A 21504-nucleotide genomic window follows, 5' to 3' on the forward strand; every position below is an offset into this window, starting at 1 on the left:
GGACTCCCGGCCAGATCTTAACGCTCCTGCCAGGACAGGCAGCGATTCTGCCCCCAGCACTGCCCCCAGCCTGGACCAGCACCGCGCTGGAGAGGTCTCTGTGCCGGAGCAGCAATGGAGAACGCACAGGGCCTGATTCCTGCAGCATGGGGATGTCGCTCGAGTGACCCGTCCCAAGCCCTTCAGAGCAGCCCGTGGATGACCCCAAAGGGACATGGGACAGGGTGCCGCGGGCCCTGGCTGTGCCGCCCGCTCCCCCCACGCCCTCCGTGCACCAGCATTTCCGAGCGAGGCCAGTCCCGGAGCCGCCCTAAGAGGCTGTGAGAGTTTGGGAGCAGCTGTGGAGCAGCTGCCGGGGCCAGCGCGGGGGCTGGGGCCGGGGCAGGCACCCCACAAGCGGCTCAGATGGCTTTGCGGGGGGATGTGCTGGGACCCTGCTCAGGGATGTGGTGGGAGCTCTGAGCCTGCCGCCGCCAGGCTTTGTTCTCGGAGCAGCGAGGATGCAGCCCCTCCCAAGGCTCCACCTCCGCAGACCACCCGAGACCCTCCTTCCGCTGCCTGAGCACAAGCTCCTCACATGGTGCGCAGAGCTGGTGGGCAAGAGATGCCCTTGGCAAAGCTCAGAGGCACCTTGGGCGGTAGAGGCGTCATCAGGAGGCCCCAGAGGCAACAGGGAACGATCCGAGCTAAGTCCCCCACGAGCGCAGAGCTTGCAGTGGCACAAGGGGATGCTTGGGAGATGCCGGGGAGAGGCAGGTTGGCTGTAGCACCCTGGCTCTGCCGTGGCCCTGCTCCACAGCTGGGCACCCCGGGGCTGATCTGGCAGAACCTGTTCCCAGACCATGCTACCCCCAGCGGGCTCCGTCCCGCACGACTGCCTCCCCCTGCCCCTTCCCTGCCCTCCACTCACGAGTCGCTGTCCAGCCACGCCAGGGTTGGCTCAGGGGCTGCCCACGTGAGGCCACAGCCACCTCACCTTCTCCTGTGCTTCCTCTGACCTTGGCTGCACAGCTGGGACTCACACACGGGCGCTCAGCCCTGCTCCTGCTGGCCCTGCCAGGCAGGCACCAGCTGTTTCTGTCCCTTGTTGCACCCGTGTCCTGCTGCTTCTCAGTGTGACCATCCCATTGCTCTCATGTGCCTGAGCCCCAGCCTGTCTTTATCCCCCGACTTTCCTCGCCCCATCTTTGATGTGCTTTTGCACTCCTGGAACTGGCAGTGAGAAGATGTGGCACCGCAGCCCAGATCCGGGTGATGCCAGGAGGCATTTGGCTTCCCACAGCCAGCTCCTGCCCCCGGCAGAACCTTCCAGTAGATGAGCAAGACAATTTTCCTTACAATTGCTCATCATGGCAAGAGCTGCAATTATTAATGACCGTTCCAGCTGTCAGAGTGGAGAGGGAGGAGAACATCCACTTCCCCCCACCCGCTGCCCTCGAGCCCGTTCCAGCCGGAGGTGCCGGCGTGGCCTCACACCCGTCCTTCGGGACGGCAGCTGCATCGCGTGAGCGAACGCTTGGCTGCTCCACGCTGGAGAACGCCCAGAGCTGCTGCACGTGGCCCATGTGTGCCCCGTGACTCCTCATCCCCTCTCAGGACTCAAGGCCAGGGCACAGGGACCAGAGGACACTGCTAGACCGCTAAGGTCTGACCCCTTCCCCATCTCTCCTTGCTGCATTTTGCCCCCCAGATTAATTACTGCCCCCATTAGTGGTCCTGCCTGCTACAAGAGGGATGACCCAGTCGACACAAGGGGTCAAGCCTGGGCTGACGTGGGCAGAGGAGGAGAAATCTGAGGCGAAGATTTTCCCTGGAAAGCTGGAAAGAGCTGAGTCAGGCCCCAGAGGGAGCGGGATGAGGGCACAGCATGACCTTCCCAGCCGGCCGCACCTCACTCGGCAAAACCACTGGCCTGGAGACAGCCGGCACTTGCAGAGACGTGTTTATTAAAGGCACTAAAAGCACCGTGGCTACATCAGCACAGCCTGACCGGAGGGTGTGGGTTGGGGGGGAGGCATTGATGGCCCCAGGATGGCAGTGGCAGAGAGCTCTTTGGTAGGAAGCTGTGCCCAAGCCTTGCAGGAGCAGCCATCTGGCTGGGCTGGCCATCAGCACACGCTGCCAGCCCACAGCTGGGCCACGCCGGGCTGGGGGTGCTGCGAGCCCCAGGGGAGCAGAGGGCCAGCAGGGTGGGGGGCACGAGGCCCAGATGCCCCTGGAATGGAAGGGGCAGGAAGGCACCGGGGCAGGAAGGCACCAGGGCAGTTTGAGGGGTGGCTGGAGTGTTGTCATGAGCAGGGCCCCAGCAGGGGAGCAGGGCCAGGTCTCCAGCCCCAAGCACACAGCAGGGAAGGTGGTGGAGAGTGAGAGAGGAGCTGGTCCTCACTCACTCAGGGATGTGTAAGGAGTATCCCTGCCCCTGCACTGAGCTTCCAGGCAGAAAGAGAGCAGCCCAGCTGTGGCAGACCCCTCCAATTCCAGCCTCAGCACAGTTATGCCCACCATGCAGCATGGCTCAGGGGCAGGAGGATCCATGCAGAATCCCCTTCCCCAGGCTCCTAGGGCCAGTTGAGAAGCATGTAAGAAGCCACCCAGCGGTAAGGAGCGCTGGACCCAGCACTGTATCTGGCTGGAGTTGAGCCAGAAGCTGCCAGGAAAGAGGCAGGAGCAAGGAGAAGGGCCAAGGGCCCACCCTGGCTCCCTGGGGCCAGCAGGGCAGGGGGAGAGGAGCATGCAGGGCCAGGGGCATGTGTGGGCACAGCTGAATTCCCACCCCTCACACATGGGAGAAAGCATGGCTCTTGCACAGCGGCTTGTCCTTCTTGGAGTAGAATGTCTTCCCTTCCAGGTTGGTCTGGCAGATCTGGGGAGGAGAGTGCAGGTGGTCAGGTTGGGGGCCTGAGTCAGTCTCTGGATCCCCCACAGTGTCTGGTGTGGCACTGGTGTCACACAGGGACCAGGGACCACTGGACATGGCCCTAGGGCACTGCCAGGGACCAGAAGGCTCAGAGAAGAGTCCCAAGCCCCCAGAATGGAGGCAAGTAGGAAAAATCTTGTGGGAGCAGGTCTGCTGTGCTGCTGGTGTGCCCCACCCAGAGCAGGACAGTTGGGGAGAGGCACAGGCTCTGAACAGTCAGGGAGGGAGGCACACAGCTCACCGCACAGACAAAGCAAGTGTCATGCCAGCTGAACCCCAGCGCCTCCAGGAACCGGTCCCCAGCATCGATCTTGAAGTCACAGCCACGGCACTTGGTGCCAAACATCTTCTCATAGTCTGTGAGGAAAGGCAGAGCCCAGGTCAGCACTTCCAGGCACTACAGCTACTCATCTCAGCAGAGGAGGGCTGCAGCTCAGCTGGGATCCCACAGGCACAGCCTGGGGACAACTCTGCCAGCCCCCATCCAGGTGAGATAATGCCCAGACAGCTGGGAGAGGCGCAGGGTGGCCCGGCCACCACAGGGCTCCAGCGGGAGGAGGAGAACCTCATCTCCCAGGATGCAGCACTCGCTTTGATGTACATCCTCCCTCATTGCCATGGCAACACAGGAGCGATGGCACTACCCTGCAGCTAGGGAGAACCAGGATGGAAGGCTCAGGGCTGCGGGATTGGGGTCTCTGTGCTTCCCACTGCCCAGGGAGAGCCCTGCAGAGCAGGCTCTGCCCCCAGCCCTGTGCGCAGCTGCTAAGTCCCAGTGGTGCCCCCAGGGCCACATGAGGTGACACGTGGGGTCCCTGGGTCCTACCTCTCTCACAGTAGGGCTGTCCCTCCTCCATGTAGAAGGCTCGGTTGCGGATGGGAGTTTTGCAGGCGTTGCAGGTGAAGCACTGCACGTGCCAGGTCATCTTCAGTGCGTGCATCACCTCCTGGAGAGGAGCCACTGTCAGCCAAGGGCAGGGGCACCAAGGGTGGGAAGGGACAAGGAATCCCAAGATGGGACCATGGTGGGAAGGGACAGAGCCAGGCACTCACAGCAGAGGGCAAGGACAGGAGATGGAGGGCAGGCTGAGGGACACTCACCCCAGTGATCTTCTTCTTGCACTTGGCACAGCTGGGTGCGTAGCGCGTGTCGTAGCACTTGGGGCAGAAGATGGAGCCTTTCTCCTCAAAGAAGCCACCCTCATCCAGCACCTTCCTGCACTGGCAGCAGGTGAACTCCTCGGGGTGGTAATAATGTCCCAGCGCCACGAGGTACCGTCCCCTGTGGTAGGACAGAGCCACGTCAGCCAGGCCGGGGCCCGGGACGCTGGTGTGGCGGTGGTGGCGGCCAGGGCTCACCTGATGACCTTGTTGCACTTGTAGCAGAGCGGGGTGCGGCCGGGCCCCTCGGGGGCTTGCTGGGCCGCCTGCACGATGGAGCTGCGGTTCTGCATGGGGGTCGGTGTGGCTGGCTGGCTGTGCTTGCTCACCACCGTGCTCGTCTTGTCCGGGGCGTAGCGCTCGGCAAACGAGGGGTCCACAGCCCAGGGTGGGCGGCTGGTGGGGCTGGGGGTGGCACTGGGGGTCCTGGGGGCTGCACATACACACAAGACTTAAGGACAGTGCTCCTGATCCCTCGGCAGCCCCTCCCCAAAAAGCCCAGAGGTGTTTTGCTCACCCAGTCCTGGTTCAGTTTTCATTGTTGCTCCTGGGGAAGGGTCTGGCACGGAGACCTGGCTATAGAACAAGCAGTTAATCCAGCCTGCCCTGCTTGCCCCCACTGCCCAGGGGGTGCAGGCAGGGCTCCCCACCCCAACTAGCAGGAGGGACCTGGCCAAGCCCTCATTCTCAGCAGTAGCTGGTTTAGTGATGAGGTACTGAGCCAAGGGCCTTCAGTCCTGCCAAGACACAGCACCCCCAGGGTCTCTGGTACCTACTGGGGTGGTCTGGGGAGTGGCAGGACGGAGGGTTCTGGGCTTCTCCACACTGACCAGGCACCCCAGGGACCACACAGACTTTGGCTGCCTACTAATATGTGATGATCATCCCCAGTCTCATTGGGGTGCAGGGGCATGTGGACATGACCTGATGCAGGGAGCCCCAGGGTCCAGCTCAGCAGCACTGGGAACAGGCAGGGCAAGCCAGGGCTAGAGAGGCACAGCCCACTGAAAGAGGGGGGACAGGGAAACAGGGAGAGACAGTGGCTCTCTCCAAGACAAACTCAAAAAGGAGATGACAACAAACCAAACTTTTATTTGTATCAGAGTAAACTGGGTAAAGTTCATACCCAAGGGCCATGGCACCAGGAGGTGTCACAGTGAGGTAAAGGCAAAAAATGGGGTGCTGTCCAGAACCCCACAGAACAAGAAACAACCCTGACAAGCTGGTGGCATCCATGAGCTCAGCCCTGCAGCCCCACACCAGGCTTGCAGGACACTGTGCCCCAGGTCCAGTTGCTGCCCAAACATCTCAACAACCCAGTGAGATTTGGCCAGTGCCATCAGCCATTCCCAACCCACTGTTCCTGGGATACCACGGCGCAGCTCAGCATTCCCAGCTGAGGGGCAGCAATACCCAAGGGGTTCTTCCCAGGACATGCAGCCCCTCAGCTCCTGCTGCCACACACTCCCCTTACCTGGGCTTCCTAACAAACACATCATCATGATCCTCCACTGAGTGCAGCAGGAAAGAAAGGAGGAAACAAGTCAGTCCTCACAGACCGAGGCCCGGGCACAAGAAGAGGGAAAAGGGAAAAGAGGAAAACCAACCTCTCCTCCCACCAACCCCTGCCCCAAAACAAAGCCCTGCCCGGCCACAGGGCAGACCAAGGCCCCACACTGGTGTCACCACCACGAGACCACGCACAGCCCCTGGCAGCTCCCACTGATTCAGCCACCCCACAGGGACCACGTGGGACCAAAACCAACACTCCAGTGCCACTCCAGACTCTGCAGGACCCTGGCAGCCCAGGGAGAGTCCAGCACCCCCAGCCAGTGCCAGGCCCTGCAGGAACTCACTGCTGCTGTCGGTGCCTGTCAGCTGGGCCAGTTTGCGGAAGGTGCGGGACTGGGAGGTCCCGGTGCGGGGCTGCCAGTCCTCAGCATCCTCTATCAGTCGCAGCTTCCCAGGGTTGCACCCAGGGGTGCTGGGGGGCTCCAGGGGCTGAGGGGACTGTCTGTGAGTGACAGAGGGCAGGGGCTCAGCCAGCACAAAGCACAGACCCTGCTCTAGAACAGGAGAGCACTTCAAAAGGTGCCCTGGTACATGGCAACACCTCTGCCAGACACTGGCACTCACCGCTGCTCCACTGTGCCCCAGCTGGACCCATGGGAATCCCTGTGGCATCAGAAAAAAAGGTGGCACAACAGTCAGGGGCTGATCCATGGCTCAGCCCATGCTTCCTGTATGCACTCACAACCTCAGAGATACAAGAACCTCATGGAAATGCCAACAGCATTCACTCCTGACCAGCCTTGCAGTGATTCCATCACCCCATATATCGTGCCCCAGGTACAGTGCCTGCCCTGTGACTCCAAAAATGCCCAGCCAAGCGTGGCATCACCATCCACCCCTACACACTGTGTCCAGCACACTGTGCTGTACATTGCCCTCCCCAGCTTGGTGTCAGCAGTGCCCAGCAAGTCTTGCCTGCACACCCATTTGGGGGCAAACTGTCTGCCCACTGGGTGTCCAGGCAGGAACCTCCCAAGGTGAAGGTCAAAGCAGTGGCTGAGCTCTGGCAGTGCCTGTTGTGGGGTGAGCACAGGGTGGGCTCTGCAGCTCCACCACCAGCTCAGCTCTGGGAGAGGGAAAGGACAAAGAGGGAGAGAAGAATCCACAACAGGGCAAAGAGTTTGCTCAGAGTCATGAGAAGTAGTGATGCTGACGGGAAATGAGCCAGCAGCACTCACCCAGCTCTGCCACACCAGGCTCACAGAACAGTGTGCCCCAGGTGCAGGTGCTACCCAGCACCTCCCAACATCCCACAGCCAGCTTTTTCCAGAGCCATCAGCCTCCTCCACTCCTTGTATGCCCAAAAGGCTAAGGTGCAGCTCAGCATCCCCAGCTCAGAGCCAGCAGTGCCCAGACACCTGGGACATGCAGCCTCAGCACATGCCCCCCTTACCTGGGCTTTTTAACAATCTCGTCCTCACCATCCTCCACTGAGTGCAGCAGGAGAGAAAGGGGGAGATGGAGTCAGTCTGCAGTGACTGATGCCCAGGAAAAGCAGAAAAGGAAAGGAGGAAAACCAGCCTCTCCACTCACCAACCCCTCACCCCATTGCACAGCCCCAGACCAGCAGCACCACCACGAGCCCACACACAGCCCTGGGCAGCTCCCATGGCTCACCTGCCCTCAGGAAGTTACTTGGAGTTACAAAACCCAAACTCCCAGGTGCTACATCACCCCACTGCCTCTCCCAACTTCTCGTTACCCCAAAACAGTCTGGATCCCCAGCCAGCACCAGGCCCTGAGGGAACTCACTGCCATCTGTGCCCGTCAGCTGGGCCAGTCTGCGGAAGGAGCGGGACTGGGAGGTCCCGGTGCGGGGCTGCCAGCCCTCAGCATCCTCCAACATCCGCAACTTCCCAGGATCACACCCGGGGGTACTGGGGGGCTCCAGAGGCTGCCTGTGAGTGACAGAGGGCAGGAGCTCAGCCAGGAAAAAGCACAGGCCCTGCCCAACACTGCAGCACAGGGCAGTGCTTCCAAAGGTGACCTGGCACATGCCAACACCTTGGCCAGATCCTGGCACTCACCGCTGCTCCACTGTGCCCCAGCTGGACCCATGGGAATCCCTGTGACATGGGAAAAAACAGCAGCACAACAGTCACTGTTTGACCATCCCTGCCATATGCACCCACAGCCCCATGGAGGCACAAGCCACGTGGAAATACTGACCAGCAGCCTTGCAGCTGCTCCACGGCCACACGGGACGCAAAACACCAAGACCAGTTGCTGCCCAGCACCTCCCAACATCTCCAGCAAGGTGTTGTGACTGTCACCAGCCACCCCTACCCAGGTGGGTGCTTGGGGCAGGACCCTCCTGAAGTGACAGAGCAGTGGCTGAGTGCTGGCTGTGCTCGTTGTGCAGCTCTGAAAGCACCTCAAGTCAGGGAGAGGGGACGGAGAGGGAGGGAAGAACCCCCAGCAGTGCAAAGAGCACCCCCGGAGTGACTGCAAGCAGCAAGGGTGAAGTGGCTGTGGGAGCTGAGCCTGACATGGGCACCTTGTGGTTCCTGCTGATGCCCCTTACCTGGGCTTTTTAACAGGCTCTTCCTCACCATCATCCACTGAGCACACCAGAAGAGAAAGAGGGAGATGGAGTCAGTCTGCAGCAACTGAGGCCCAAGCACAGCAGGAAGGAAAGGGAAGGGAAAGGAAGGAAAAATGCCCTCTCCTCCCACTGCACCCCTGCCCCAACACACAGGGCAGAGCAGGGCTCCAGCCCAGCAGCACCACCACGAGCCCACACAGCCCTGAGCAGCTCCCGCTGGTTCAGCTGCCACAAAGGGCCCAAATGGGGTCAAAACCAATGCCCTGATGTAACAACACACCATGGCTTTTATCCACTTGCCCCAGCAAAGCTGGGTACACCTGGGCAGTCAGCCAGTGCCAGGCCCTGCGGGAACTCACTGCTGCTTGCGCCCACCAGCCGGGCCAGTTTGCGGAAGGAACGGGACTGGGACGTCCAGGTGTGGGGCTTTGAGTCATCAATGTCCTCTAACATCCGCAGCTTCACAGGGTCACACACAGTGTCACTGGGGGGCTCCAGCAGCTGTGGGGGCTGCCTGTGAGTGACAGAGGGCAGGAGCTCAGCACCAGGACTGGACCTTGCTCTGGAACAGGGAAGGACCCCCGAAGATGCCCTGGCATATGCCAACACTTCTGCCAGAGCCTGGCACTCACCAATGTTGCCCCGTGCCCCAGTTGGACCCGTGGGCATCCCTGTGGTATCAGAAAGAATGGTGGCACAACAATGTTTGACCAGCCCATCTCTCCCCATATGCATCCACAGTCCCAGAGACACAAGAGCCTTGTGGAAATGCTGACAGCGCTCACTCCTGATCAGCCCTGCAGCCATTCCATGGCCCCACACGACACTGTGCCCCAGGTCTGATTTAGTTCCCTACCCTGCAACTCCCGACACCCCCAGCAAGGTGCTGTCAGTGCCAGCAGCCACCCCTGCCCACTGCATCCAGTACATCTTGGCCTCCCCAGCTCGGTGCCAGCAGTGCCCAGCAGGTCCTGCCTGAACACCCTGCAGGAGGACACCTCATCTGGGGACAGCCTGCCTGGCTGGGGGTGTCTGGGCAGGACCCTCCTGAGGTGACAGAGCAGCAGCTGAGCACTGGCAGTGCCTGTTGTGGGGTGAGCACAGGGCAGAGCCTGTGGCTCTGCCAAAAGCTCGGCTCTAGGAAGAAGGAAAGGACAGGACAGAGGGTGGAGGATAAGGAGAAGAGAAACAACAGCAACAGGGCAAAGAGCTTCCCCCGAGTGACTGCAAGCAGTGACAGAGAACAAGCCTCGTGGGCTGAGCCCAGGGTGAGCACCCTGTGGCTCCTGCTGCTGCCCTGGCACACGCTTCCCTTACCTGGGCTTTTTAACAATCTCATCCTCACCATCCTCCACTGAGTGCAGCAGGAGAGAAAGGGGGAGATGGAGTCAGTCTGCACCAACTAAGGTCCAGGAAAAGCAGGAAGGGAAAGGAGGAAAACCAGCCTCTCCACTCACCAACCCCTCACCCCATTGCACAGCCCCAGACCAGCAGCACCACCACGAGCCCACACACAGCCCTGGGCAGCTCCCATGGCTCACCTGCCCTCAGGAAGTTACTTGGAGTTACAAAACCCAAACTCCCAGGTGCTACATCACCCCACTGCCTCTCCCAACTTCTCGTTACCCCAAAACAGTCTGGATCCCCAGCCAGCACCAGGCCCTGAGGGAACTCACTGCCATCTGTGCCCGTCAGCTGGGCCAGTCTGCGGAAGGAGCGGGACTGGGAGGTCCCGGTGCGGGGCTGCCAGCCCTCAGCATCCTCCAACATCCGCAACTTCCCAGGATCACACCCAGGGGTACTGGGGGGCTCCAGAGGCTGCTGGGGCTGCCTGTGAGTGACAGAGGGCAGGAACTTCAGCCAGCACCAAGCAGAGACCCTGCTTCAGCACAGGGCAGTGTTGCCAAAGGTGCCCTCACCAGAACCTGGCACTCACCATGGCTCCACTGTGCCCCAGCTGGACCCATGGGAATCCCTGTGATATTGGAAAGAGCAGTAGCACAACACTCAGTATCTGACCACAGCACAGCCCATCCCTCACAAATGCACTCCAGAACTAGGAGAAGTCAAAGACACTCACCCAGCTCTGCCCTGCCATCCTGCTGCCCCACGCCAGGCTCACAGCACATTGTCCATTTGCTGCCTAGCACCTCCCAATACCCCCAGCAAGGTGTTGTCAGTGCACCAGCCTTCTCATCCCTTTTCCTCAAGAAGCAATGGCAGAGCTTGGCCTCCCCAGCTTGGTGCCAGCAGTGCCCAGCAGGTTCTACCCAGCACTGGACATTTTGTCTGGCCAGTGGGTGTCCTGGCAGGACCCTCCCAAGGTGATGGCCAGAGCAGTGGCTGAGCTCTGGCCATGCCCACTGTGGGGTGAGTGCAGGGTGAGCTCTGCACCTCCACCAACAGCTCAGCTCTTGGAGAGGGAGAGAAAAAACAGCAACAGAGCAAAGAGCTTCCCCTGAGTGACTGCAAGCAGCAAGAGAGAACCAGGCATGTGGGCTGAGCCTGGGGTGGGCACCTTGTGGCTCCTGCTGCTGCTCCAGCACATGCCCCCCTTACCTGGGCTTTTTAACAAGCTCTTCCTCACCATCCTCCACTGAGTGCAGCAGGAGAGAAAGGGGGAGATGGAGTCAGTCTGCAGCAACTGAGGCTCAGAGACAGCGGAAAGGGAAAAGGAACAGGAAAGGGAAAAGGACCTCTCCTCCCAGTGCCCACCTGCCCCAACACACAGCCCTGCCTGGCCATGGGGCAGAGCACAGCTCCAGCCCAGCAACACAACCACGAGCCCACACAGACCCAGGCAGCTCTGCCTGGCTTAACTGCCCCATAGGGCCAAAACCAACACTCCACGAGGCACCAAAGCCTTTATCCAGCTGCAGTTTCCCCAGCAAAGCTGGGCAGTCAGCCAGTGCCAGGCCCTGCGGGAACTCACTGCTGTCTGCGCCCACCAGCCGCGACAGTTTGCGGAAGGAACGGGACTGGGAGGTCCAGCTGTGGGGCTTTGAGTCGTCAATGTCCTCTAACATCCGCAGCTTCACAGGGTCACACACAGGGGTGCTGGGGGACTCCAGCAGCTGTGGGGGCTGCCTGTGAGTGACAGAGTCATCTGTCAAATCTGACAGATCTCCTGGGGCTGTCTCCCACCTTCCCCAGCTCAGAATCACAGCACACCAGTACCAGAGATGCCACACCTTGTCTTACTCCCCACCCCACAACTCCTCCCTCAAAAAGGCTGGGCCTGTGAATGGCCTGTGAATTGACTCTGGAATGACCACCACCATTCCTGGCAATTTGAAACTGGCCCCAAGGGCCAGAAAGAGAAAGGACAGAGCAAGAATAAGCCAAGGTCAAAAAAACACCATCAGGGAAGCTGTACCACAGTTGTTTATGGCAGTGCCACCTGGCTCTGGGCACCGTGCCCAGCACAGCCCATCAGCCCTTGCCCAGCACAGCCACATCCTGGGGAATGGATCACACACAAGACACTCCAGGGCCCCAGCAGCTGGCAGAGACAGGCAGCTGTCCCCTCTGCACTGGGGACAGCTTGGTGCCAGGAGTGACCCACCCCCATGGGCAGAGCAGCACCTGGTGCCCATCCCAGGCTGGCCCTGCCCCAGAGGACGGGGCACTGGCAGGGAAGAGGCATGCAGGGAGGATAGAGAGAGCAGGTAAAAGGCTTACTGACTTGTCAAGGCTCAGCACCTGTAGGGAGAGGGAAAGAGAAAGGGAGGAGAGAAAGAAAGAAAAAGGAAAGTGAAATTAGATCTGCAGCACCCAAGAAGTTTCCAGAGCTCACCCATGGACTGCATTAGTCCCCCTATCCCTGAATCTCACACAAAACTCGCCCAGGGCTGAGAGCACACTGGGAGCACAGGGGCAGATGCCAGCAGACCAGACTGTGCTCCCTTGGCCTCCAGAACAGGCCTGGATGCCCAGGGCAGTCAATGCCACATCCCGCCCCATTGCCCAGATCCTATGGCAGCTCTGGCAGGAGGAGCAGGGACCAGCAGCTGCTGGACACATGCAGCAGAGCCAGGGGAGAACAATGGGTCAGGGCTGGAGGCCATGACTCTGCCCAGCCCCTTCCTGTGGCCAGGGGAACAGCAGGACTTTCCCAGCTGCTGGGCACAGACAGCCACCATCTCACTGCCACTGCAGATGCCAGCCAGTGTCCTGCCACAGCCACCGTGTCCAGCCTGGCAGGAGTCCCCACAGGCTGACACGTCGCTGAGCACGGGACCGGCACGAGCGTGGCTGCGTGTCCCTGTGTGTGACACTTCTGCTGTGCCACCTCAGCACCAGCCACCGGTTGCTCCGGCACGGGCACTGTCACCCGCTCCCACCCAGGGTGCCTGGCATGCAAGGCGCAGCAGGGCTGGGCAGCAGGCTCCCCCCGATCCTCAGGGAGCAGGATGGACAGCAACATACCCGTTGTGCTGGGGGGTGCAGGCGGGCGCCAGGGGCGCGTACGTCACGGGTTTCGTCACCAGCCCGGGCCGTGGGTTCGGAGGTGAGCCGGCCCCGAAGGGCCGAGCTGTTTTGTTGAGGGCGGTGCTGGGAGCGAAGTTATATTTCAGGGGTTCAGAGCAGGGGAGTGAGTCCTGAGCGAGACAAAACACACAGACATGGGCTCACACGTCAAGCAGCATGCAAGGGGCAGCCCTGGGCCAGGCAGCGCAGCAGGCAGCCAGGTAGGAAAAGCCGGACAGCACGTGCACCTTGGAGACCAGGCTCTGCCAGGCCGGCAATCACTCCACTGGGCACCTGGCCCAGCAACAGCAGGTCACAAACCCAGCCTGAGGGTCATTTGAAGATTAGTAGGTGCCCCGGACACTCGCTGCTGCCCGTGGCAGGGCGGTGCATGCACACACGCCGACTGCAACCATCCCATGGCACAAAGCTCAATACATGCAGGTGGCTTCAGGAGCCACCCGTCACCAGCCCCAGCCCTGCCTCCCTGTGCCAGGGCACTCCCCAGCACTAGCAAACATGGTGCTGCACCTGCCCAGCCTCCTCCCCTGTGCTGGCCCCTCTGCATCTCTGCCCACACCCAGCACCAGCAGGGGCACAGGCAGACCGGGCCCAGGCACCTACAGCGCAGATCCCGCTCCCTCTGATCCTCCACAGTGCCAGAGGTCAAAGCTGCTCCTCTAGCTGGGTTTTCTAGACCTCCAAACACACCCCAGCCCCCTAAAAGCCCCAGGAGCAAAGTCCATTTGTTTGACTACACGGAGATTCCCTTTCCCTGAGATGAGGCTGAGCTGCCACTGCAGCACCAGGAGCAACACGTACCTTCTGCGGCTTCCCCAGCTGGTTCTGGGCTCTGCAAGAGAGAAGACAGATGGGCAGGTACTGGACTTGGTCCAGACACCACCAGCATGCTGGTACCCCAGGGATGCAGCACCCAACCAAGGGGAAACATGGCCAGCTGGCACTGCCCTGTGGCCTGCAGTCAGGTTGAGCCTTATCCAGGCAAGCAGAGCTCTTGGACACAGCCAGGGACTTCTGGCTCTAAGTAAGGAGCAGTGATGCTGGGAGATGGTGATGCCAGGAGGTGGCACTGGGCAGAGGGCCCTGATTACACTCCACAGAATACTTATACTTATACTTATATCAGAACCCCATGTTTGAGGGACCCATGATTCCTACCTGCTCAAGGTGAGGCAGAGCCTGTCCCCGCAGGCACGGATCCTGTTCTGGGCCTCGATGTGTGTCATGGCACTGGTGCTCTCCCCATCGATGTACAGCACCCAGTCACCCACTCCCACGCCGGCCTGGGCTGCCTTCCCACCCAGAGTCAGCTGCAGGACAGACAGAGTTAGGGAGAGCAGGAACAGCAAAGCAGTGATGTGGGAGCAGAGGGACATCCTCGTGAGGGCAGGGGCCTGCCAAGGCCCAGGATCCCCAGCACAGCACACCACACAGGCCTGACCCAGGGATAAGTGGGGATCCCCAGATTACTCCCCATTTCCCAGTGCATGAGTCCAGAGCAGCCTCTTCCCTTTGGCAGCAGCAGAAGTTAAAGCACTTCTCTGGGACGCTGCCCAGCCCCTGCCCTCTGGCATGGCTGGGGACCCTGCCAGCACCCCAGGGCCTCATCGCCGTGACGCCAAACACAGAGGCAGTGCTGCCTCAGCCTCGACAAGAAGCCCAGCCACCCCTTGGAGTCACCCCTGTGCTCCCGGGGCAGGAAGGGAGCACAGTGAGTCAGGGCCCGTTGGGCAGCCCACATCTCACTGCAAACCACAGGCATGTCCAGCCCTTCGCCTGGGGCGGGGAAGGACAGGGGAGGCACCCCTTGGGCACTCCCCCCAGCCGCCCCCGCTCCCGTCCCGTTCCCACCAGGCACAGACATTACCTCATTCCCACAGAGGAGCAGGAGCCCTCCCGGGGCAGGGAGACACCCGCCCCCACCCACGTTGCCCCGCTGGGACAGCCGGGAGCACAGCCACAAGTTCCCCTTCCCGGCCACAGTGCCAGGGATGTGCCTTGCCCCTGCCATGGCTCCGTGGCACAGGGTACATCAACCCCATGCTGGGAAGCAGATGCTGCCCTCCCCTCCCACCAGGGATGCACAGCCAGAGGCGAGCAGAGCCCGCAGCACCGCACACAGCTCCCAGGCACTGACAGACAGACAAACAGACGTGGGCAGGCTGCAGCCATTCCTGCTCCTCCAGCATGGAAGAACTCGAGGCGCTTGGACCCAGACCAAGTATTTCCTCAAGTCCTGTTCGACATGAACATAAAAGGAGCGAGCCAGATTCCCAGCACTGTCAGAGGGCTGAAAAATCCCTGCCACAGAGTCCCAGCCCCTCCTTGCAGAACTCAGCTCACCCTGGGAGCCACACATCCCTTCTCTAGGCCAGCACCACCCTCCATGCAAGGCCAAACACCACATATGGGCTGGATGTGGTCCAGTTCCACCTGCATCCCACTGCTATTCCCAGCAGGACATGGGTACCCCCACCCCATACCCCCACACTGCCCTCCCATTCCTCCTGCCTGGCACGGGAGGGTGCCCAGCAGCAGGGATGCCCCCAGCCCCTGGCCATGCTGCTGCAAGCCCCAGCTTGCTGCCCTGGAGGGCTGGGGAAGGCATGGGGCGGCTGCTTGGGTTTGGAGGCAGGAGCAGGAATTGGGAGAAGTTTTCACACGACTGCCCAGGAAGGGGAGAGCACGTCAGGCTGCGTCATGAAGCCTCACCCAGCCTGGTCAGCACTTTCTGTCCCCCTCAATGCCAACGTGCAGGAAACTCCTTTGACAGGTGCCAGCTCAGCCAGGAGCCATGGCAGTGCCAGCCCTCCTACTTCCCATCCAGACCCACTAACCAGGGCTTCCTTCCTCCCCTCTCCACCCAGTCTTTTGTTCCCTGCACCTCCATCACCACTTCCAGAGAGGTGTTCGCCTACTGCCCTGTCCAGGGGCTTCCAGGACAGAGCCTCCCTCAGCACCTTCCTGCCACTAGCACCAAAGTGCCTCTCCTCTTTCCCAGCTGGCAGATGTGCCACACAGCATCCAGCTATCTAGAGTGCAGTCCTTCTCCCAGCTCCAGCACAGGGACCATGGTTTACAGCCTGCCTAGCCAGGATGTCAGCACCCTAGCAGAGCCCCGTGCCACAGGAGGTGCATGGCAGAGGGCCGTGGTGGCATCTCTTTTGTGTGATCAGTGAGCTGAAACAGCCTTACTGCTCACCCAGGGGTGCCACAGCGATGGACACAGCTGAAAGTCAAACCAATCGACACACCAGCGTTGTCCTGTGCTGCCCAGCCCTGCAGACCTGCAGAGCAGGGCCCCCTGCAGCCCACAAAGCTGGGGCAGGAGACTTCCTTCCAGCCCTCTGCAGCAGGGCCAGCTCACGAGAAGCAGTGGCCAAGGACAGCAGCATGCTCTGGGTCTGGGGATGCCTCTAGAGTGCAGAGCAGCACAGGCTCACACCTTCCCATCAGAGCACACTGCCCTGCCATGCAGCCCAGCCTCACCAGAGAGCCCCCAAAGCTGCTGCATCCCCTGGGAATGTCCTCACTGTTCCTGCCCTGCCCAGGACGGCAGCACTGCCCAAGCCTCACCAAGAACTGCTTCACGAGGCCCCTGCCCCAGGCTCTGGGAGGCTCCTCCATGCGACCAGACCCTTTGTTAAGAACTGGCTCGCAGCCAAGAGAAACATTTTTAGAGAATAAACTCGCTGAAGCCGTCTCTGCGTGCTCAGCAGAGATCAGCAGGCCCCAGGGCAGCGGCACTGGCGACTCCAGCCTCACACAGTGCCCTCAGGGCCCGTGCTCCACACTGGGACAGAGATCTGTGCCCTCTGGGACAGGTGTGCAGTGCCCTGCTCGTGCCAGGGGCAGGTCCCCACGCAGCACTTGATGCCACAAGCACAGCTGTCCTTTGAGAAGCAGCCTCCGTGCCAGCTGCCCAAGCGCCAGCGGCACAGGCGATGCAGTCACATTCCAAGGCTTATAAGGCAATTGCATGGCCAAAGCCGTGGCCAGCACGGGGACCCGCACACGCCCAGGGTCAGGCCCGGGAACATTACAACCAGAGAGGCTCAAACCAGCAGCCTTGGGCACAACCAGCTGCGGCACAATGGCTCTCACTGAAGAAACAGGAGAGTTTTGTGCAGGGAGACACATCCCTGTACAGGCAGCACAGCTTCCTCCTCTCCATGCCCATTTCAGGAGTGACCTCAGGCACAGAGCTGGGAGCTGTGCTGTGGAAAGGAGGGCAGAATGGCACTGGCTAGGTCCTGGGATGCCAAGCCCAGTGCTGGGATGCAGACCAGGAAGCCAGTCCCACATCTCAGAGAGCAGATCCCCTCCTGCTGTGGTGGGCACAGTCCGGAAGGGGCCTCCCCTGCCCCCCTCTGCAGAGGCTGTGCAGAATTTCACGTTTCTGCTTACAGCTCTCTGCCCGGAACACCCCCGTGCTGGGCTGCAGCTGATAAGGGACCAAGAAGGCTATGTGGAGCCAGGCAGGGCAGGATGCAGCATTCCCGGGGCCCCAGCTCATCTACATCCCCCGTACTGCTCTGCCTCAGCCACTGCGGCCTCCCTCCCACAGAGGCAGGAGGAAGGATGGGTGTCACCAGCTTTGGTTTCTCTTACCCTGGAGATGGAGAGCGGCATGCTGAAATCCTTCCCTCCCTGCAGCCTGAAGCCCCAGGGTGCCGGCCCATTCAGCATCACCTTGTAGGACTCCATGTCGCCCATCTCTGCAAGGGAAGAGGGTGTGATCCCAGTGTTAGAGTACATGGAAATAATGCAGGGAGAGCAGGCAAGGAGAGGGATCAGTGCCTGGCAGGGTAGGACAGGAGGCAGGTCACGTTTCCAGCTGTAACTCCACCCTGACCATCCTACACTGTGGTTAGAGACGCACCCCAAATCCATCAGCATCTTCTCCAGCGACGTCAGAGCTGAGGGGCCCAGGCTAACACTGACTAGTGCCAGGGACCCAGGCACAGCCCCGCTGCCACCCACAGTGGAGTGTTTGTGGGCTCTGATTTCCCAAACCTGGGATGTGCTCTCCCTTGCAGCACCCCAGGAATTCCTGCTGCTGAGAGCCAAGGCTGTTCAGACCACAGAGAAGCAACAGCAGGTACAGAAGGATGGGAACCAGAAGCATTTTTGCCGGATGAATTATCAGCAGCAGCACAGGAGCTGCGTGATACCACCCGAGGCGCCTGGCAGAGCAGCCAGGCTGGCGCTCCGGCAGCCGGCCGAGCAGATGCTCCCCGGGATCGAGCCCATCTCCGGCGCTTTGGCAGGAGGGAATCCCGGCGCTCCCCTGCCTGACAGCTGTCAGCCGGCCAAGGCTCCGGACAGATGGGCCAGCACCAGCCTCTTGCCACCCTTTACCTGGAAGCAGCCGCTATATCCCCACGAACGGCCCCAGGACCTCCATCCCGAGGGCTGACAGGGCCGGCTGCGGGGCTCCGCTCGCCTCGCACGGGCCGGCTGCAGGGCCGGGGGCCAGCGTGGCCCCGCTCTCCCCGGGCCGGTGCGGGCTATATAAGGCGTGTAAGACGACACCAGCCCGCTCCCCGCTCGGGAGGGCCGGGGGAAGAGCTGCGTGTCAGGCATTCCCGGCGCCCGGGAGCCGAGCAAGCCCCAGCGAGGCGCCGGGACGGGGCGGCCCGGAGCGGGCGGATACCCCCACCCCTCCCCGGCGGGACGGGGCCCGACTGCACCGGGGGTCCCCACCGTGAACAGGAAGGGCAGCCTTTCTTATTGCTGGGAAGCCCCACCCTGACCCGCGGGGGACCCCGGGACCCCTCCCCATCCCACACCGCCGCCCCTCCCGGGGGTCGGGGACGCCGGCTCTGCCCCACATGGGCCCGACCCTGACCACCCGCCTTCCCCTTAAGCCAGGCCTAAGCTCTCCGCCCCTCACGCCCCCATCCCCTCCGGCAGAACGGAGCCCCCCGCCCCGGCTCCCCGGACTCACCCGCAGCCAGCGGGGCCCGGCGAAGCGGGCGGGAGCGGTGCGGTGCGGCACAGGCCGACGCGGGACTCGAACCCGGGCACCGCCCCCGCCCGGCCCGGCCGCACCAATATAGGATCGGGAGGGGGTGGAGCCAGCGGGCGTTTCGGCCAATCACCGTGCGCGGCTCTGCCGGCCGGGGCGGGCACGGCGGCGCCCCCTAGTGGGCAGGCCCGAGCTGCCCCCGCCCGCCCCCCCCACCCCCCCCAGCAGCGGCGGAGCCGAGTCCGGGAAGGGCCTTTATTAACCGAGCGGCACCGAGCGGCACCGGCCACATCAAGCCCAGTCCCGCGCTCCGGGGCTCTCCCGGCTCAGCAGCCGCACCAGCTTGGCCCGAAGGGTGCTGTGAGGCTTGTGCCCGGAGCGCCCTGACAGCGCCTCCTGCCCTCCACGCCCCCAGCCCGCGGCCCGGGTGTTCTGTGCCATGGCGGCCCGGTTGTCATAAATGGGCCCCCCCTCACTGCTGTGGCCCTCAGGGGCCTGTCGGCACCCCAGCTCCCACTGCCCTTCCTCCTCCTCTTCCTGGGCCCCGGTTGGATGTGGTTCTGCAGTGAAGATGTTCTCGTAGAGATGCTCAGGGAGTGGCTTCCCCACGGCCCAGGGCTCACCAGAGCCTGGCTGCCCTGGCACAAAGAGGGGCTGCTGGCCCCGGGCGATGGAGGCATACACGATGGGGCACGAGCCCTCTGGCTCTGGTGGGGTGAAGTGGAGGAGGTTGTTAGGAGGGTGGGAGGCAGGCTGTGTCCCCGCCACGGCTGGGCTGGGCTGGGGATCATCGTTCCCAGGCCCCCAGGCCTGGGGCTCAAAGCCCTGTACAAAGAGCTGGGGGTCTGAGACACAGAAGAGTCTGGGGTCTGGGGTGTCCTTGCCCTGCTGCTGGCAGGCAATGGCAGCAGCCACAGCCCGGCAGAGCTCAGGGGCCCGTGGGGTGCTGAAGGTGAAGGTGCCCTCGCCGGAGTCACTGCGGCGGCCAGCCTCAAAGGAGAAGACAGCCTGCAGGGTCAGAGGAGAGGGTGAGAGGTTGCTACCCACCCTCAGCAGGCAACAGCCCCAAGAAGGAAGAGGGGGACTCACCTGATCCTGGCCAAACTTGCGAAGGAAGGGGTAGGGCCAGGAGAAGAGGGGCTGGTGGGACTGGGGGTCCTTCAATGTCAGGCTCTGGGGAAGGGCCGAGAGCAGGTAGTGCCCGTGCAGCCCACAGCGGGTGGCTGCGTCTGTCTGGACCACCAGCACCAAGAATTCAGTCACTGCAGGAGCCAAACAAGCCAGGGGTCAGCACTGCAGCACTGAGTTACAGCCCACTCCAGCCCTATTCACCACCCCTGCACGTACGGTCCTGCCAGGACGAGTAGAGGGAGTTCTCCTCCATGGGGACAGCAGGGCCGGGCTGCATCCTGGCACTACTCGGCCCTGTCTGTTTTGCACCCTGAAACAAAGGGATGTGAGTATGACCTGGGATGGGAGGGAGACCACAAATCCCCTGCCTGCCCTGGAGCTTCCCAGCTCACCCAAGCAGGTCTCTCAGTACCTGGAAGGCCAGCTGGCAGAGCTGGGTGATCCATTCATCACGCTGCTCGGCTGCCAGCACATAGCTCTTCTCCGTGGTGGTGAGGTAGAAGGCAGCAGTGGCTTTGGGGCAGCTCTCTGTGCCCACCGGGCCCACAGAGACGCAGTCAGAGAGGCGGATCACCCGGCGGGCACACCGCTGCAGAGACATCTTCTCTGGGATCGTGCCATCATCCCGCACGTCAAACTTCTCCATGCGGGCCACGCCGGACGGGCTGGCAGCAAACAGCTGGGCTCGCATCTTCCTCCAGGATCTCTAATGCATGGAAAGGGCAAAGGCAGGGAAAAACTGGTCAGGAAAGAGCTGGCCACTGCATCTGGCAGCACTGCCCTCCACACAGGGCCAGCAGTGCTTGGGAAGAGCCATACAGGGCATGAGTGGCATAGGGGAGTCCCAGCCTACACCCACCAGATGCTGTTGGAGGGCACAGAGAACAGGGGCCAGCACAGACCCCTGAACTGTGGGGCAGGGCAGGCCCAAAGCTGGGCTGAGGTGGGCCTTGCCCCGAGCGGGCTTGGCATGGCTCACTGGGTGAGTCACACTCACTCCTGGCTCCCTGAGCACCAGGTCCTGCTCTTTGTTCCCCGCTGCAAGTGCTGGCCTGCCGACCTGAAGCTGAGCTCCCAAGCTGTTCTCAGGACAGACCCTGATGCAAATTAAAGCCATTTTGAGCTGCTCAGGCTCCTGCCAGCAGCCTCACATCTGCTGAGCAGCCCGCTTCCTCCCAAGGGAGACTGCAGCACCAGCACCGTCCCAGTCTGTCATGGGATAGCGGGGGCGCCTGCCACCACATACCTCAAAAGTGCAGCAGAGCCTCCACCCTGCAGGAACCAGATGCAGCCAAGCACCCAAAATACCCACCGCCCCCAGCCCACCTGCCTCCTCCATGGCAGGGCACCAGCCCCTCACACACAGGGATGCCTGCTGTGCTTTCAGGGCTTGGTTTTTGTTCAGCAGGGAGATCAGTGTGACTGCAGCCCCACACATCCATTGAGACCCCCACAGGACATGGCCACCTTGCCACAGCGTGGCCAGTGTGCCAGCAGGACCTACTGTGCCAACACCCAACAGCTCCCTGGAGCTGGCCTGACCCCAGGTACTCTCACCATGTCACCCATACCCTGCCCTGAGGGCTGCAGCACCCAGTGCCCCCTCCAAGGGCACAGGCCATGAGGGTGTTGCTGGATGGTGCTGGGCCCCCAGGGCTAGGCCAGTGGAAGCCACATGGATGTGTCCCACGTGCTGCCCCACGGGCCCGCTCCCAC

The 21504-nt window shown here is 61.9% G+C and overlaps 2 protein-coding genes across 10 annotated transcripts; both read right to left on the reverse strand.

The window, feature by feature from the left end:
- Positions 1–1925: 1925 nt before the first annotated feature.
- On the reverse strand, positions 1926–18747 carry PDLIM7 (PDZ and LIM domain 7). Of its 9 annotated transcripts, none has more exons than XM_058848418.1 (25): positions 18637–18747; positions 17298–17404; positions 13845–13996; positions 13488–13518; positions 11881–11897; positions 11128–11282; positions 10755–10791; positions 10132–10170; positions 9872–10026; positions 9513–9549; positions 8828–8866; positions 8555–8709; positions 8175–8211; positions 7678–7716; positions 7403–7548; positions 7044–7080; positions 6215–6253; positions 5935–6092; positions 5553–5589; positions 4596–4654; positions 4277–4511; positions 4019–4199; positions 3744–3864; positions 3159–3274; positions 1926–2863 (listed from the first exon to the last, which is right to left on the reverse strand). In XM_058848418.1, the coding sequence occupies exons 2-25, from the start codon at positions 17400–17402 to the stop codon at positions 2777–2779; spliced, it is 2214 nt and encodes a 737-aa protein (XP_058704401.1). In that variant the 5' UTR covers positions 17403–17404; positions 18637–18747; the 3' UTR covers positions 1926–2776. The 9 variants fall into 9 exon arrangements, with proteins under 9 accessions (XP_058704401.1, XP_058704402.1, XP_058704403.1 ...); XM_058848419.1 differs by lacking the exon at positions 18637–18747 and adding an exon at positions 18048–18382; XM_058848420.1 differs by lacking the exon at positions 8828–8866.
- A 138-nt stretch (positions 18748–18885) lies between these two features.
- On the reverse strand, positions 18886–21402 carry DOK3 (docking protein 3). The gene is made up of 4 exons (XM_058848577.1): positions 20201–21402; positions 20005–20098; positions 19747–19919; positions 18886–19665 (listed from the first exon to the last, which is right to left on the reverse strand). The coding sequence occupies exons 1-4, from the start codon at positions 20477–20479 to the stop codon at positions 18949–18951; spliced, it is 1263 nt and encodes a 420-aa protein (XP_058704560.1). The 5' UTR covers positions 20480–21402; the 3' UTR covers positions 18886–18948.
- Positions 21403–21504: the final 102 nt, after the last annotated feature.

Source organism: Poecile atricapillus, chromosome 13 (genome assembly GCF_030490865.1).
Source record: "Poecile atricapillus isolate bPoeAtr1 chromosome 13, bPoeAtr1.hap1, whole genome shotgun sequence".
Classification (NCBI taxonomy): Eukaryota; Metazoa; Chordata; class Aves; order Passeriformes; family Paridae; genus Poecile; species Poecile atricapillus.

Coding starts and splice junctions, on each gene's coding strand:
- DOK3 (XM_058848577.1), bottom strand. CDS start 20,479: ATGCGAGCCCAGCTGTTTGCTGCCAGCCCGTCCGGCGTGGCCCGCATG. Junction 20,099..20,200: donor TCTGCCAGCTGGCCTTCCAG/GTACTGAGAGAC, acceptor CCTTTGTTTCAG/GGTGCAAAACAGACAGGGCC. Junction 19,920..20,004: donor CTACTCGTCCTGGCAGGACC/GTACGTGCAGGG, acceptor TGGCTCCTGCAG/TGACTGAATTCTTGGTGCTG.
- PDLIM7 (XM_058848418.1), bottom strand. CDS start 17,402: ATGGGCGACATGGAGTCCTACAAGGTGATGCTGAATGGGCCGGCACCC. Junction 8,867..9,512: donor GAGATTGTTAAAAAGCCCAG/GTAAGGGAAGCG, acceptor CTGATACCACAG/GGATGCCCACGGGTCCAACT. Junction 7,549..7,677: donor TGGGGCACAGTGGAGCAGCG/GTGAGTGCCAGG, acceptor TGTCACTCACAG/GCAGCCTCTGGAGCCCCCCA.